At 44.1% G+C, this 17,122-nt stretch overlaps 1 protein-coding gene across 1 annotated transcript in view; it reads left to right on the top strand.

The window, feature by feature from the left end:
• The window catches only part of LOC107189151, a 63,553-nt gene that overhangs the window by 38,884 nt on the left and 7,547 nt on the right, over nt 1–17,122 (top strand). The window contains exons 5-16 of the mRNA XM_015577626.1: nt 685–774; nt 1,259–1,345; nt 5,738–5,833; nt 6,674–6,908; nt 7,751–7,822; nt 8,622–8,784; nt 10,230–10,339; nt 10,919–11,094; nt 11,802–12,027; nt 12,264–12,376; nt 12,659–12,835; nt 16,027–16,341. Coding sequence (XP_015433112.1) covers nt 685–774; nt 1,259–1,345; nt 5,738–5,833; nt 6,674–6,908; nt 7,751–7,822; nt 8,622–8,784; nt 10,230–10,339; nt 10,919–11,094; nt 11,802–12,027; nt 12,264–12,376; nt 12,659–12,835; nt 16,027–16,341 — 1,860 coding nt within the window. The remainder of the gene's footprint in view (nt 1–684; nt 775–1,258; nt 1,346–5,737; nt 5,834–6,673; nt 6,909–7,750; nt 7,823–8,621; nt 8,785–10,229; nt 10,340–10,918; nt 11,095–11,801; nt 12,028–12,263; nt 12,377–12,658; nt 12,836–16,026; nt 16,342–17,122) is intronic.

The following is a 17,122-nucleotide window of genomic DNA, read 5'->3' as shown; positions in this document are numbered from 1 at the left end:
CAATACATTATAAGTATACAGGGTGTCCCACCTAACGTAAAGACCTTTAATATGTAACTTGTTCTGAAAGATACAAAAACAATGTGAGGGAAAATTTTTGTTAGAAGGAGCAAATACTATGGTACGCAAAATTTTTTCTGAAGGACATATTTTTCAAAATTTCAAGGTCATCGATGTTATTTTAAATAATACTATATATTTTTATCAGCATGGCGTAATGGTTAAGATCAAGGCCAATCCAATGATCTATAATAGTGTGACCTTCATGTGACCTTGAGTACAAAAAGTAATGAAGTAACTGTGATAGAAAGATTACTGCAAAAATGTATCGAAATTCATGGACATCATTTTAAGTTAAAAAAAATTTTCTGCTAATAGAGAGCAAGATATTTGAGGTGCTCACGTTAGGTGCGAGACACCCTGTAGTTGTGAAATAAGTACAACATAGAGTATAGAGAAAAAAAATAGATTCTTTTATAGATCAAAGTTGATCACTCAAACACAACACACTCACCCACTGTATGTCTATTCCGTACTCCGAGAGTCGTAATCAAGATTTAACGTAGAAATGTCTGTCCCCGCCCGTTCGATCGACAAGTCCGCGAGTAGATCGTTGAGTCACCGTGTAGTGTGACCAGATTCGCATGTGAGACTAGCTTTGTGCATTGTATTTTGTGCATGCAGACACAGACATATGTATCGGGGGCTACTCGCTACGAGCAGGATCGATCGATCAAGGAAAAGATCGCCACCGGCGTGTCGATCAAGCAGCTGGTGAGTAACAGAGAGTGCATAACTCTCGATTCTTTCGCTTCTGTTTTCGATCTGTAATCGACCGATCACACGTATAATACAATTTTACAGTGAATTCTCGATGAGTGTTCGAAGGTTCCTGGATATTAAATATTTCATAAACTAATGGCCATATGCCGCTGAAACAAATGACATTGATTTCCGAATTCCAAGCTCTATTATTGTACTAAATCGCATTGAAAAGTCAACGTTACACATGGGGATCTGTCCTTGTCAGGAGCCTCCGAACACTCATCGAGAATTTACTGTATATTGCGTCGATATCTGTGTTGAATCTTTTTTTTTTTTGTTACGAATTTACGAATCTTCTATCTGTTTCTTTAATTTATTTGTTCATCTTCCGAGAGACGCTTGTGCGCGCGGCTGATGACAGAAAAAAAAAAAACAAACCGCTTCGATGGCTGTCGATACACTTTTGTCAGTTTTATTTTGTTGTCACTAACAGTGTCGTAGCTTTGGCGACATCTCGAGCATGAGCGACGGCGATCAGACGGCGTACGGGAAAGCGAATCACGTGATGGAGACCGAGGAGGTTTGTATCGATATCTCGTTCGTTTCTTTTTTTTTTTTTCATTCTCGCCACTTTCATTCGCGTATAAAGAATAAATCCGTTCTGCAATAAGCGTGAACCGTTCGTCAGGTAGTCCCTTCGATTGGTAGTCTCTAAAGGGACGGACGAACGAAGAAATAACTCCCCTGAGGAGCGATGGGTCGCTAATTAGAAAAAATGATTCAGGATTTAAGATGGAGACCTTAGCAAAGAATTAACGAGTTTATCCGTGAAAACGTACATTCTGATTTTGTTTTTAAAATAATTGCTTGCCTACCAAATATTAACTGTCGAGAAGAAACATATACAGGGTGGACCACGAAACGTGATCAGCTTAAATTATTCTATTGTCATAAATAGAACTATTTTTGTAACGTAAATATTTATTTAAAATTTTACGCCAGTATATTGCAGCTGATGGACACCATTTTGAACATTTTAGTTATTAGTATTCGCTAGAAGATGAGCGTAAAGAAATTATAGGTTTATTTATAAAAAGCTAAAGCTGACCTGGAAAACTCTGGAAAAAAAAGGATTAATAAGAAATTTCGTTCGAACAGTTAGCAGTAAAATAATCTAAACTGCTCATGTTTCATGATCCACCCTGTGTACATTTTGATCGCGCTGTCAGTGTCAACTCGTTCCAGGACATCCGTGGTCCCGAGCGCGATTCGAGTTCGTTTCGAAGCATGTTTTGTTTTTCGCTCAGCATCCGATTTTGCAACGTGTGTGCGCCGCGAATGACAGTCCTATTAACAGTGATCATTGCATGAACCATTTTTGTCCATCCATTGTAATTAGTGATGGGCGATACATGTCAATTGTATCGATATTTCGCATCGATAGATATCGGTGGTAATTCCGATATGTCGATACTGTATCGTCCATCACTAGTTGTAATCGGCGTCAGAATTAACCGGACGACGAACGAAATCATTTTGTATCCTGATTATCGTAACAGCATACTAATCGCCATCGGGGGGCGCGCGAGCTTTGTGGCTTCGAGGGATAATAATGTCCAAGGCGATTCTGAACGTTCGTCGATACTTTTCAAGCGATTCGCGGGACGATCTCGATTGTTCCTGCTCGCTGGTGTGCTTCGACATCGCGAGAAATTTTCGGGATGGGGGAGAGTGTGCCACAAAGCTCGACGCTCCGCGATAACTGTCCGCAACTTACCGCTAATCTGAGTTCCCGTTGACGCTCCCGACGATCGTAGAAAGCAAGGTCGCTGGGTGATCTACGAGTATGCGAGAAGGGTTACTCGAAGTTCACCAAAGACGCGCTGGTCTTCGCCGGGGTGTCGGTCAAGGCCCTAGTAAGTACCTTTCGTGAACCTGTTGGCTGAACTTCGGAGACGGCTAGAATTATTTCTATTCTTACACGAACGATACGGTAACACAAGCTTGCCGATACCGATCCCGCGAATTTAGAATCGCGCTCTGATTGGTCAGGGTTTTTCCTTAATATCTCGTTAACAAAACTTGTTTCAAATCACCTCGCGAGTCTTTTTCAGGGACGTACAACACTTTCGTTTCACTCTGTAGAAGCTTCAATGATCTTAGAGTCCCCTTCGTATTATTCAATAGAGAGGGAGCAGAGTCGTTCCAGGGTTAAGAGCAGTACAGAGACCGTTGAAGAAGGGATCAGCTAGGTAAAAGATCGATTCTCCCTGGAGTGTCTCCAGGGCGTGCCACGTGGAGTAAGTAAGCGATCCGCTCGAGTACGCTCGCGTTCGAGAGGCGCGTTTTGCTCTCGAGTCGTTCGCCCGTCGTCGTCACGCCACGAATGCTGTCTCTCCATTTAAGGGAGGGCCGGCTTTGATAATAACCTACTACTCATTTGCCCCACTTTGTAGAAGACGGGCGCACACACACACACGGGGAGAATCGAGGTCCCGCAAGTTTTTTTTCTTCTTCTTCGTTATTTTTTTCTTCCTACGACTTGCGTGCACACGGTTTATCCCGGTTACGGATTTCATCGTTCGGGTGACATAATTCCTGGCCGTGTGAGCGCAGTGAAATCGTTCCTAGCGATTCATTGAACGCGCGCAAGCTTGTGTATATTTTCACACGCGATCGTTGGATCGCGGGAAATTCGGTGCTCCGTTCTCACTCGCGGTGAGTCGGGTTCGACGAACCTCGGAATTTCGATTTGCATCGATCCGAGTGGAACGATAACAGCGGAACGGGCTACGTTGAATCCAAGTACATCTGAATGTATGTGTGTACGTTTATTCGAGTCACGGCGGCGAAAGCAACATCCGATGCCAAAAATCGCGACACGCGATTCGAACAATTCCAACTGTCTCCGAACGTTCTCCAATCTCGTTTTTCTCCTTCGTCCTCTTTTCTTCTCTCTGGCGATGCAACGGTTGGGCGAGATTCGTATCGAGTCGATTGGCAGCCATTTACAGTGAATGTGTGCGCACACATTGCTTGATGCCAGTTCGCCTCGTTGTTCGATTATCGACGAGGATCTCTTCGAGATACACTCGAATTAACACGTTCGCTGGTTCGATCGGTTTTGGAAGAAGAAAAATTCGGAAAATATATCACGATGTGTGGAGGAGAATACCGATGGTAGCTGAATATAGTATCACGACAGAAGACACTGATTAGTATTAAAAAAATAAACAGGGTGTTACAAAAAAATGGTTCATAATTTTTAGGGTAGAGATTTCATTATTTGGCAAGTACTAATCTACCCCAGAAGTTACGAACCCCTTTTTTGTATCACCCTGTATGTCTGATCCATTACAATCCAAGCTTTCCAGCTGCCACCAGTGATCGTGGTAATTTCCATGCGTGCAGTAATGATATCGTAGGCGGTTTCCGGGCGCTAGAAAAATTCCTAACGCGTCGAATACATTTGTATCGGTCTGATTCTGACGTGGAATAAGGTTTGGATGGATCGTGGGTATACTGGACGCGCCCAACCGTTGGATCCCCGAACTCGAGAATGAAGGTGTATCGCTTCGTAATAATTTACTCACGACACTAACCCGCAGCCCGTGCTGTTTCTTTCTTTTTGTTTGGTCTCTGCGTACCCCCCTGGCCGTGCATGAAACCTTCTTAACATGAACCAAAAAAATCACGAAACCGACCTCCTCGGGACAGAGGGCTTCCTACTGTAGTTTGGCAAACTTAACGAACGAGGGTAAGGAGACGGATCGGCCGAGGCTCGAGGTAAGCAGCCCATCTCCTAAGAGATAACCACGATACGGTCGGTTCGTAAGGTGGTTTCATCTCTCCTTGAGTACTATTTTATCATCGCTTTTGCCTCGCTCCTATTTTCTGCATCTATCCTCTATCCAGCTTCCGCTTGACGATAGGACCTATTTCTTTATGGTTGGATCTCTATGATTGGATCGATAGCAATTCACGTGACGAACACCGTAGACTCCTATCCCCTTGATTCGCTTGGACTTTGGACCTATCCCTGTACTACTGGAACGATAATTCTGATTAAAAAAAAAGAGGATAGGATGTAATGTGCATGTCTGGGGAACGAACAGAATTTTCGTTCCGATCTGACTGAATATTCGAGGCTTTCGGGTGTACGATCTATCCTCTTGGAGAAATTACGTCAACCTGTTGAAGTGTAGGGGATCGAGTGGTACGCTAATAGCGGTGTTTGTCGTGTGGTGGTTCGCTATTAGAGTGCACCCTGCTCGAATTTCGATTCAATTATCGCCACTCAAGAATTTCAATTGGTCACCTGACCCCGAAAGCCTCAACAGTAGTAATTCTACGAACCCATTGGACAGTATTAAACTATTCCTTACCCGTATATCCTGTTTGAGAACCTCTGTTAATTGCACCCCCGATTATAGCACGAGGTGTCCTTCTGATTTCTGTGTTCACCGTGGGCACTCTTTGAGCATCGAAGACACCGTAAAATTCGTGAACGAAATTATTAAAATTTAATTTTTTTGTTCAAAATTTTCAACGCAAATAGAACACACGCTTTTACGCTCACGCTGAACAAGCTTCGAGGCTAGACGAAACATCACGTATACATATATACAGGGTGTACCACCTAACTCTGCCACCCTTAATTATTCTCTTATTTGTCACAGTACAAAAAAAATGCTTCGGAAGAAAGTTACCATTAGAGAAATCTCAGAAGATATGACCTTGAGATGACCTTCAATCTCATAGCCCAATTTCCCCCCTAAAATACACTAACTTTCTCCCGAACCATCTTTTTATACCGTGATAAATAAGAGAATAATTAAGGCTGGCAGGGTTAGATGGGACAACCCTGTATATGTATAATCCTACTGTGTTCTCTCCCTCGACAATGATCACGCCCGTAGCTGGCTCGCCCGGCCATCATTTCGTTTGACGCCTGCGCTGTTTGTGTTTACAGAAGTCGAGCTTCAATAAATTCGACGCTCTCAGTAAGAAGACGGTGCTGCATGTGCGTTCGATCGACGCGGGCAAAGTGCAACAACAGCTGAACGCCGTAAGCGCCTCGCCTCGAGAGATACTTTTAAGATCGACAGTACTTAACCCTTCAGCTGCCGAGAGAGAAAGAGAGCGTGTAAACAGGCTCTCTGTTCCGAGTTCCTCGCGCGGAATTGATCGTTCCAATTCCGTTTCTCGACAACGTAGCACACGAAAGGATCGGTTAATTTTTCTAAAAAGAGATCATCTTCGACGCGGCTGGAGTTGTACTTTCGTAGAGGATTGTTAACTTCTATCTATGTATTCTAAGATCCGGTACACTACCGACCAAAAGTATTGGACCAGAGTTCATGATTGATGGAACAATAACTCATTATTCTGTTACGATAAAATAAATGTTACGGAATCAGTAGATATACAAATCACTTCCCATCAGTTTTGAACACATTACCTTCGTTAACCTTTTGTAGAATAGTTGTCTCCCGTTTCTTTATTTATCAGACCTGCTCGCATACTTTTGGCCGTTAGTGTACAAGTTTGTCCGATAGACCGACAAATTTGCTCGATAGACCCTACCCCAGATAGCACACGATGCCTCGAAAACGCCCATTTTACGGCTACTTTAGGTCTAACAAGGGTAGGCACAGAAGTGCCCCCCTCCGATTTTGATGAAACTTCGTATGTTTGTTAAGCAGTCAAAAATAAGGGATACGTATTTTTTTTTATCGGCTGAGACGCGACTTTAAGGGGTGAAACCACCCCTCGAAGTTTTCGATCAAAATCGGAGGTGAACACTTCCGTGTCTTCCCTTGTAAGACGTGTCATTAGGCGTCATGTGCTATGCGAAACAAGTGTGTATCGAGACTCACGTGTAAGTGTAATGAATTTCTGACGACAGGTGGGTCAAAATGGCGAGACGAATCCGAACTGTCGCAGCTGCGGCAAGGTCGTCTTCCAAATGGAACAGACAAAGGCCGAGGGCCTGGTTTGGCACAAGAATTGCTTCCGGTGTGTCCAGTGTAGCAAGCAGCTCAACGTGGACAATTACGAGAGCCACGAGAGCACGCTTTACTGTAAGGCACACTTCAAGGAGCTCTTCCAACCGAAACCGGTTGAGGAGTCCGAGCAGCCTGGTAAGTCGATCACACTCTACTAAGGCCAACTGTGTATGTCTGTGTGTATGCCACCACGCTCTCTAGCGAGGCACATATGTAGGCGGAACTCGCCTTAAAATAGCCTCCGGTCCCAGATCTTTCGAATCTTTCCGCCTTCCTTTGATATCCGCCGCCCTTACTGGACTACCAGCGATTCGCCACGCGAATCCGTGACTTCACTAAAACTCCCTTGGTCTCGTTGTTCCTTCCTCCTTCGCGCGGGATCCTCTTTGAATCAGCCGCGTGAACGTAAACTCGCGTCGTTCTCGATCCTTATTTTACTCTTTTATCGGGCCTGCTCGCGTCTCAATCCTCTTCTCCACGGAACAAACGATTCGCCCGAAAGCGTGAAATCGTTCTGGGGTCATTCAAGGAAAGATAAATTCATTGCAAAATGTATGTAATTTTACGTCTGAAAGAAAGAAAACGAATAGAGAAGAAACGAAAGAAAGAAATGAAAGTCGATAATATCGGTTCAAGGTATTTTTCGGAAAACCCACAAAACTGATATATATCGGGTGTAAGGTACTAAAGGGGTTAATGGAAAGAACCGAGGACCTGTTCACCAGACAGAGGAAATCCAATTGTCCTCGTTCGGATGAACGGGCGAAATAAGCGTTAGCGTATTCAACGTCGGGCCCCATCGTGGTCGCACAGTCCCCTTTTGTTGTGCCCGCCTGAAATTACCGACTGCCCCCTTCCCCCTCCCCTTTCCATCAGCGTTCCACACACCGGCTCCTCCCCCGCCTCTAGTGTAATTACACGCGAATGCAGCAGCGAGATCGTTAATGCGACAAAGAGATGTCTTATGAACTCCGTAGTGCGACCTCGAAAGCCGGAGATGATCATTAGAGAGAACGAGCCGAAAGAGCTGCCGCCCGATGTGGTCAGAGGTAAAGTCCTAGTGGCTGAAGTGTGAGAAATATTATAAAAGATGATTGCGGGTGGAGTGTGACTTCTAACCGCTAACCGTTTTTGCAAGAGTGTGCGCGCAAGCTCTTCTAATATCGTGCTCGCGTTTCCTGAACGTTAACTCATTGCTGGCGGGAGGTTTAAAAACAAAATGTACAACTTCAGGTGTTCTAACATTATTTAGAATTTTTATTTAACTTTTATTTGTTAAACTTTACATATTGGAAAAGATATTTTTTCCTATTTTATTTTATTATTCTAGTTCTTATTTAAGAGTATTGCTACGTTAGCTACTCTCAGATTTTGTTTTTAGAAATACGTACTACAGACTCCTCTCGATTATTGTCTGGCTTATTCTACACGATTACTGTCCAGGCGTCATCCCCACCATTGGGGGGGGGGCGTGGCTTCGGACAAAAAACGGATTTACGAAGGTCTGAAGCATTTCTCCCTATACGATTATTGTCCCGGTGCGGACCTAAGTTCGAGACGATAATCGGAAGGAGTCTGTATTACGTTACCCGACATCAAAGTGTTAATATTGTCCTCATAACATTTAAACGAATAACTCCCTCAGTGAGAATCCTCTACCAAACGAATGTCTTACGTTATCTCCATCAATGTTCCAAGTGACAAACTCACAAAAATATCCTGGCCAGCAGTGGCTATTAAAGCTTTCTGACGGTGTGACGAGTGTGTACCGTAATTTTCCGCGAGGATTTTGGCACCGTCTTCGAGACATTATTCCACAACAAAAACGTTCTCCAATCTGCATTGCAGCCTCTGACAAACCGGACCTGGGTCTCGAGGAGCTGTCGAGCCTGAACGTGAAGTCCCGGTTCCAAGTGTTCGAAAAGACCGGCACCGAGACGAACGAGATCGAGAGGTCACCGTCGCAGATAGCGGTGAAGAGGTCGCCCAGCATCCTCAGTAAACTAGCCAAGTGAGTAATCGTTCGATTCACGATTATTCGGTCCGATCGAAACCACCGATACCAGCGCAGCACTCTTCGCCTCATTCTTTGGCTATACAGGGTGTAACAAAAATGTTGGTGGACCTGGAAATGGAAGTATTCCAAGGACAGCTCATGTGTGGTTCCATCACTCGTGAGGTGATTTGAAACAAGTTTTTCCTTAGCAAAAATGTTATCCGAGGCTTTGTTAACGAGATATTAATGAAAAACCCCGACGAATCAGAGCGCGAGTCGTTGGCTACCAATCGCGGCACGCAGCCAACAGTTGCCGCGAGGACTCGACTCTGATTGGTCGGGGTTTCTCGTTAATATCTCGTTAACGAAGCCTCGGATAACATTTTTGCTAAGGAACAATTTTTTTCAAATCACCTTACGAGTCTCCCATTTCCGGGTCGTCCAACATTTTTGTTACACCCTGTATGTACACATACATTGCTGTCGTGGATTGAGAAGATGGTTCTCAGCCGTGACACAGATCCGTTTCCACGAGCTGGACACAACGAGGACTCTGTGGCTTTCAGCCGGCGACGCTTTTCTCGGTAACCGTCGAAATATCTCAATCGTTTCTTTTGGATCGGTCCAAGTTCGCCATTTCTTTTTCACCAATTTTCTTTAACACATCATTTACTAAACGAATGTCCCTAACTTCACAAAAGAACTCAAGTCATTTGTAGGTCGATTCGACCATCTGAACGACAGTTGCAACATTTATATCATGGTCTTACGATTCGTCGATAATACGGAATGCTAGGAATCTATCATACGAAAAATCGTATCGTCTATGGGAACCTTTAATCGCTAAAGTTTACTGCAAAAGATCAAACGGAACGCAGTGTACACTCAAGAAACATATTCTTTCTATCGCGAATACGCGTTCCTCTTAGGATTAATTCAGCAGCAAAAATTCTTCGCTTTTTAAGACCACGGATAGACCATCGCTCGACCATGTAATTCGAGACGCGTTCCATCCAGTCGTTGCTCCGAAACCCTCGCGATCCCGGCCGGTGAACGTAACGTCATCATAACGCTGGGATCGTAAATTGCATTCCACGGTAGTAGACACCGAGGCGAACGCAACGCATTAAAGACGGGCCGCAGAAGAGGACGCGGCCGCAGGTGAAGAAGTTGCCGTGTCACTCGAAAATGTGCAAGCAAAGGCTTCGCCGCGATATAGAACAGACTGCGGTGTGAAAAATATATCCGCCGAGTGAACGCAGGGGAGGATTGCGACAGTCCACGTCTGGTATTCGAACGGATCAGCGGATTTTCGTTAACCCAAACTGCGTCGATTATTAAAGCCTCGATTAAATTACATTTAGAATAATTAATCTAAATCGAGAACGTTGCAAAAGGTGGCTGATCAGAATTTTTTCGGTGAATATGTTTGCGTCCACGTTGCGTGTTTTTTTGTCCAGATTCCAGGCGAAAGGGATGGATATCGGTGTGGCGGACGAGTCCCTGAATGGAATCCCTTACGAAGAGTCGAGCGAGAGCGAGGAAGAGGAGGAGACGGAGGAGACGGAGGGTGAGCACCATCGAGAAACATTTAATTCGAATCGGAATCCAGCGTTGTTGATGCTCCACGAGCATTCTGTCCCTCGCCTTTTGTCTTCCTTTTGTTCGAACGACTCGAGCATTTCCTCGAGTAGCTCTTTTTTTTCTTTCCTCGCGATCGTCTAGTCCCATTTTACTCGATGATGGAACGGAGCTGATTAAAAACAAAGTTTGACCGGGCGGTTTAAAGAGGAGCAGGGGAGTGTTGGTGTAACGATTTTAATGACGTTTTAATTCTGTTGGGAAGTTTTAATCCTTTTACCTGGTAGAATGAGGGGACAAGATAAGCAACAGCGATGAAGGACTGTAATTAACGTATTCGGGACCGTTTAAGGCACTGTAACAGGCACTCAGATGTCAGGTGTTTTGTGGTTCAATGGTTTTGTGTAATAAAGTGTATCATACTAAATGATGGATAGTTCGAATGACATTGGTAATATTTATTTATTTTTTTTACATACGGGTATGTAACCGTTTAGTATACAATTCAGTTAGAATCAGTCGTTTGAAGATAATAATGTGTTAAATATAATAAAACTGTGCGTTTCAGAGACGGACACCGAAATTGTGAAGGCGAAACGCGCGACCCGCGAGCGACCGATCAGTTTCACGAAAATGGACGACATAAAGAATCGCTGGGAGACGACCAGCCAGCAAGGGAGACGCAAGGTCCAACGGGAGGCAAGAAAGGAGGAGATCGCCGGGATACGTTCGCGACTCTTCATGGTAAAGTATCGCGTTCCTCGTCGGGCTCGTTGAACCGGCGCGGCGATCGAACGAAAACGGAAGTCGTTAAGGATATTACGCCGTGTCCACGACGATGAAACGACACACGATGCGTTCCGAGTTTAATTCGAGCGTCGTACGGGCGAGTCGCGAAGTAGTCCGGGGTAATGACATCGTGCCCATTAGACTCGTAGACGCGGAAAAAGTTCGAGAGAGGAAAATGTAGCGCAGGCGGTTCTTCTTACGGTGAAACGGTGATGATATATCCCCCGGTGAACGATTTGTTTTTCAGTCGAGGACTTCAGTTTTTTTTCTTAGCTATAATGCCGCTTTTAAGACGTGTGTATCCATGTTTTGTGTTCAAACCTTTCATTGGATTATGGCGGCGGCAGTCCACCCCAAATCTATAAACCAAAGAACATTTTAATTTGTGTTGATCTAATCATTTATAAATATATGTAACGCTTTATTATTTCGTCAAGTTTCTAAATATTGTAAAACAAATTCGTGTGCACTTACCAGTTCCAGAAAACTGTCCAAATTTGTAAATCCCAATAAGGGTAAACCTAATGGAATTTTCGAGCTCGACAACATTCCACTGTCACGCATAATTTTGATTAGTGTTAATGGAGTTTTCGTTCCGTGTCGTATCGATGGATCGAACATCAAAGAGGGTTTATTGACCGTTGGATCGATCTTTGTCGCAGGGCAAACAGGGTAAAATGAAGGAGATGTATCAGCAAGCGGTGGCTGGTAGCGATCGTGTGACGAAGATCAATCCTGCAGAGGAGCTTCAGAACTCCTCCACCCACGCGCGTTCCATCAAAGAACGATTCGAAAGGGGTGAACCGATCGCCGCCTCCGACGACGAGACGGACAACAAACCGAAACCGGAGAAGGCCGACGAGGAAGTGATCGCAGCAGGTGCGTCTCCACTAGAACGTATATTTAGAAACGTTTCACGATCTAATTGGCCAGCTTGGATCACCGTTGTAACGCTATTATTCACCAGTTCGCGAATTTGCTACAATGTACAGAATAGGACGAACACATTCCAAGCGGCGAGTGGACCTAAACATTGCTTCCAAAAATAGAATCTTACTTGGTTATGCGTCTTCTGGTCGCGTCAGACGTACAGCATTAATCATTTCGATATACGCTCGGAGAATGGAAATCCAGATCGCTGTTCCTGGAACTGGACGCCACGGCGGCGAAGACTGGACGACCTGTGACCCCAGTGAACCCGAAGACACCTGCAGAGGGACCTCGACGTGCACGAGACGTAAGTTTCGTACTTTTTTTTACTCTCTACCCAATGGATCATAGATCCTCTTTAAATTGAATTTACCTTCCACCTATCGATTGTACGTTGTCTGACGGGGGTGGTTTTTATTTATTTATTTCTTTAGTTATTATACGGGTATAAACCCATTTATGCATACGTAAAAATTAAGTAAAAATAAAAGTTACAGCAACGTGATACACAGTAAAGAATTAGTAAAAGAGAATTTTAAAGGTTTCGATAAATCGGGGTGGTTAATCGTTTGAAACTTGCACGAAAAAGGCATTCATGGGACGGCAAGTATCGGACGACGTGGTGCGCAGCTCGGACACCGCCGAGGAGGTTCAGGTCGAGACCTCGGACATATCGAACAAATTCAAATTTTTCGAGACTTACAAGGAACCGGAGAAACAACGGAAGCAGTTCCGTATTACCCCTCCGCGAGACGGTCAAGTCAAGGTTCGATTGAGTTATCGTGTGCAGAGTGATTTCTTCAATGATTACGATCTAATTAGTAACAGAGACTGCAGTGTGGAATAATTCTGACAGTTTAGACATTTAGGAGCTTAAAATTGCATGGATTGATAGCTAATAAAAGCTACAGGACTTATTCTCCCTACTTGATAGATACTCGACTACTAAATCGCATGGATTTTCGAGTGCAGATCAAATACACGGATTGCCTAGCGAAACCTCACCCACGAACGATACCGATTCGATGAAAATATTCGATACTGTCGAATATACAGGATGAGGCACCTAAAACGGTTACTGGTGACAAAAGAAAATATGTCAGACCAAATTTGTATAGTATCGAGGAGCACATAATTCGCTGTAAATAGTTACTTGATTGGCGTAGAGGTCGCATGAAACAAAAAACTATTCCCATCAAACTATGTGCTCCTCAATACCATACAAATATGGTCCAGCACATGTTCTTCAATCACCAGTAACAGCCAAAATAAGTAAAATAAATAGTAGCCTGTCTTTAATGCCTCGCCCTGTACTTTAGCCATTTCGTGCAATCCTCCATAATGACTCATCCTGCTTCGTGAGTCATTTACTAATCACTCGTATCGCGGAGCGATAATTTTTAACAAATATGTATCGACAAGTTGCTAAACGTTTCCGTGGAAAAAGTATAGTCGATTTCACGTTCCAATGGTAATTAGGGAAAACGAAGGGGGGCCGGAGGGAAGGGCCGCAGTCTGGAAGATCGCGCAAGCCCTCTTCTTGTCCCCAGACGCAAAGTGGTCGCCAGCCACTTGATTCCACCGCTGTCCTTGAACCCCTCGAGTGGTCAGCAGCCATACTTTTACCGTTAGTATTCCTACATCCTTCCATTCGTGAAGAGAGCAGACCGAGTGCGCGGGACAGAGCCACCGCACCACCATCGTCGTGTTGGGGCCCTCCCAGTAACTCACGAAAGGGGGAACAGTAAGAGCTGTGCGTCCTCCTCGTGTGAACGGCATAGCAACACGCTGCCAGCCAGTTCGGACCTCGCCGGGCCCCAGACAGACAAAAGCCAACGACGTGCACGCGTATATTTCGACTCCGTTCGGTTTCCTTTTCTTTTCTGTTTTATTTTTTTCTCTCTTTTTTTCACCGTACCCGAGTGAATTTTTATGGTGCTCCGTCTCGTGACCGAGGGATACTGAGAAGACAAGAAAGAGTGAGTAAATTGTGCTTTACGATAGAATTATTTAAACGAGATCTTCATCGTGTCGCGGCTGGTCTTCTTTTAGTGAACTTTCGCGACACGGGCCTCTTTTTGGTGAGGGTACTGATAGATTTATCGATTGAACTCTTAAAATTATGAAAGATGTGCTGTGAGTAGAGGGACGCAGAATTAGATAATAAATTTGCCGATTTCTGATATCAAATTTCCGTTTCGACCAGTGACGTAAATGTTAAAAAACAGTGGAGGAACTAGGAGGTCAGTGTCGAACTAGCGTCCATCTGTCGGAAATACCTACAGTCAAATTACCGGTGCTCGAAATATCGGAAAACTGTAATCAACATAGCAGCAAATTACCAGCTTTCTCGCATCTTGAATTTACGGTGTAACGGTATACAACATTGTCGATACGTACTCGAGGCGAAAAATGCATATGCATACGCTTTCCTTTCGGCGAATTGCACGAGAGAAGAAAAAAAAAACTTTCTTTTTCCTTTCGGTGCGTGCGCCCCGTTACTCCTACCCAGGAGAGCGAAGGATCCATACAAAAGGTGTCTCGATTTCTTAAATGGTGCCTCATTTTTGTCAATAAAAAGTAACTCGTTTTCATCATCGATCGATAATTTGTCAAATCTTTTTTTTTAGTATTCACTTAGTGAGGATAAACTGTGCCTGTGAGCTTTCCTCACATACTATTACATGATATGTTAACGAATTTACAAATTGACGCGTAATTAGCATCCCAGATAGCGCACGACGCCTTGAAGATGCCCATTTTACGGCTATTTTAGATCTAAGGCGTCTTCAAGGCGTCATGTGTTATTTGGGTTGTATTGATATAGGGAAAAATAATTTTTTAAATCTTGGTCATCATCTCCTCTTTAAATTACGATTAAATCGTGCAACGCTGGATACCATCTTACTCCAAACAATATACATCTTGCACAGACCTTCATTAATAAACATTTATACAAGCAGCTCGAACTAATTGGCTTTCTCCCACGGCTACGCGAACCTATACATTTTTGAACCAAAGTGAAACCTTGATTCACATCCAGTCTGTACGGCAACGATGCTGGACAGAACGACGACGGTAATGTTTCCGTTGCGACGCCAGCTCGTCCAGGTAATATCGTAAACGATTTCGTTCGTTGGTTCGTGCGCGCGTCGCGTCAGTTGGAGAAGCGGTTCTGCGTTGTCATCGGACGGTCCTCGGTTTACCTGGCTCAGGTAGACGCTAAACAGCCCTGGGCTGAGTCAGACGGCCGGTGATTCGTGGAACACCTTTTATCCTTGATTTCCTTGCGTTGCCTGATGTTTTCCACGCTTAACAAACCCGCTGAAACTCTGCCCCTATTAACCTTTTAATGCATAGACCCTGATTTTTATTTCTTTTTGGAGGGAATACTTGAATTTCTCAACTACAAACGTGGAGATCTATTTTACATCAGTGAAACCCCGCATTCTTGTTACAAAAGTCACATATCAACGAAAAAAATTTTTGTTTAAACAAGTATTGCAGTGTTGTTAAGCAGTCAAAAATAAGGGATATGTATTTTTTTTATCAGCTGAGACGCGACTTTAAGGGGTGAAACCACCCCTCGAAGTTCCGATCCGAAATTTTTTTGTTATAAACGAATTATATTTTAAACAATTTGTTAGCATCATATTATTCTACATAAAAATCGCAAACCTCGTCCATTAGAAGTTTTCATGTATCTCCTCTGGTTTTCGAAGAGTGGTTTCACCCCTTGAAGTCGCGTCTCAGCCGATACAAAAAAATACGTATTCCTTATTGTTGACTGCTTAACAGACATACGAGGTTTCATCAAAATCGGAGGGGGACACTTCCATGCCCTCCCTTGTGACGTCTTTAAACCGTTTTCAAGGCGTCATGTGCTATCTGGGTTGTATATGTTGTTTATTCTCTAATATATTGCTCGATACTGATCCTCCCGGTTCGTTTCAGCAGATGGACTCCCCCGAGCGTGAAATCTACCGTGACCCAGACGTGGTCAGAGCCGAGGATAGGGTGGACGAAGTGGTGCGCACGGACACCGCCAGAAAAATGTTGTCGATCTTCAGGCAAATGGAAGAGAACGCAACCAAAAAGGAGGTCCCGAATGGTCCTAAGCCGTTGAAACGATTCACACCTCCTCCCGAAGATAAATACGCGAAACCGACCGCCTCGGATTCCGAGGAGGTCGAGGAGGAAGAGGGCGAGGAGTCGGAAGGCGAGGACAGCGGGGAGGAAAGGGATCCGAACTACGTGCGAGCTTCGGATAAGGTTCGTTTACGTTCGATCGAGGCTTCATTGTTCTCGTCGCGAAAAATAGATGACGGGAGTTTATTAACATAGGGAGCCCCCTGCGGCTGAGATTGCGTCCGTAGATATTACCGCGAGTTGAATATGTATGAGATGGAGGTTGGGAAGTGCTTTGGGTTTAGGTTAGGTCGTTCAATTGTCGTGTTGATTAACGCTCGCGCGATCCTCGATGAGCTTCTTTTGCATCACCGTGACGACGATCGTTTGTTTTAATGATATTCAGACAACAACGAAAAGGAAACAATGTGAAACACGGATACAGTAAATCCTCGATGAGTGTTCGGCGGCACCACGACACTGAACATTAAACATTTCAGAAATTAATGGCTATATGCGAAAGAAATATCATTGGCTTCGGGATTCCAAGCTGTGTCACTATGTTAAACCTCATTAACCCCTTACAATTTTTTTCGTCTACAGTCACCAGAATTACTTTATCGTCAATAATTTCCCAGGAATTAAAGGAATTCTGTATTTGCAGTGCCGAGGATCTTTCGAACACTCATCGAGGATATACTGTATGGGCCATTTCACGCCAGTTCATTCATATTATAACTTATTAATAACTTCAAAGCCAGCTAAATGATGACATAACCACATCGTTATTTCACATAAACTAAAACATATTACAGTTTCATTAAAATCGGAAGATACGCTGCCCGAAAGTGAACGAGTTGGCGTGAAATAGCCCATATACATTTTACAGTTAACTCCGAGCCCGGTGGATTTAATTGAAATTTCG

The sequence above is a fragment of the Dufourea novaeangliae genome, unplaced genomic scaffold (assembly GCF_001272555.1).
Source record: "Dufourea novaeangliae isolate 0120121106 unplaced genomic scaffold, ASM127255v1 scaffold146, whole genome shotgun sequence".
Taxonomy (NCBI): Eukaryota; Metazoa; Arthropoda; class Insecta; order Hymenoptera; family Halictidae; genus Dufourea; species Dufourea novaeangliae.
Note: the sequence above shows the minus strand (reverse complement) of the source record. Positions and strands in the feature narration are given on the sequence as shown.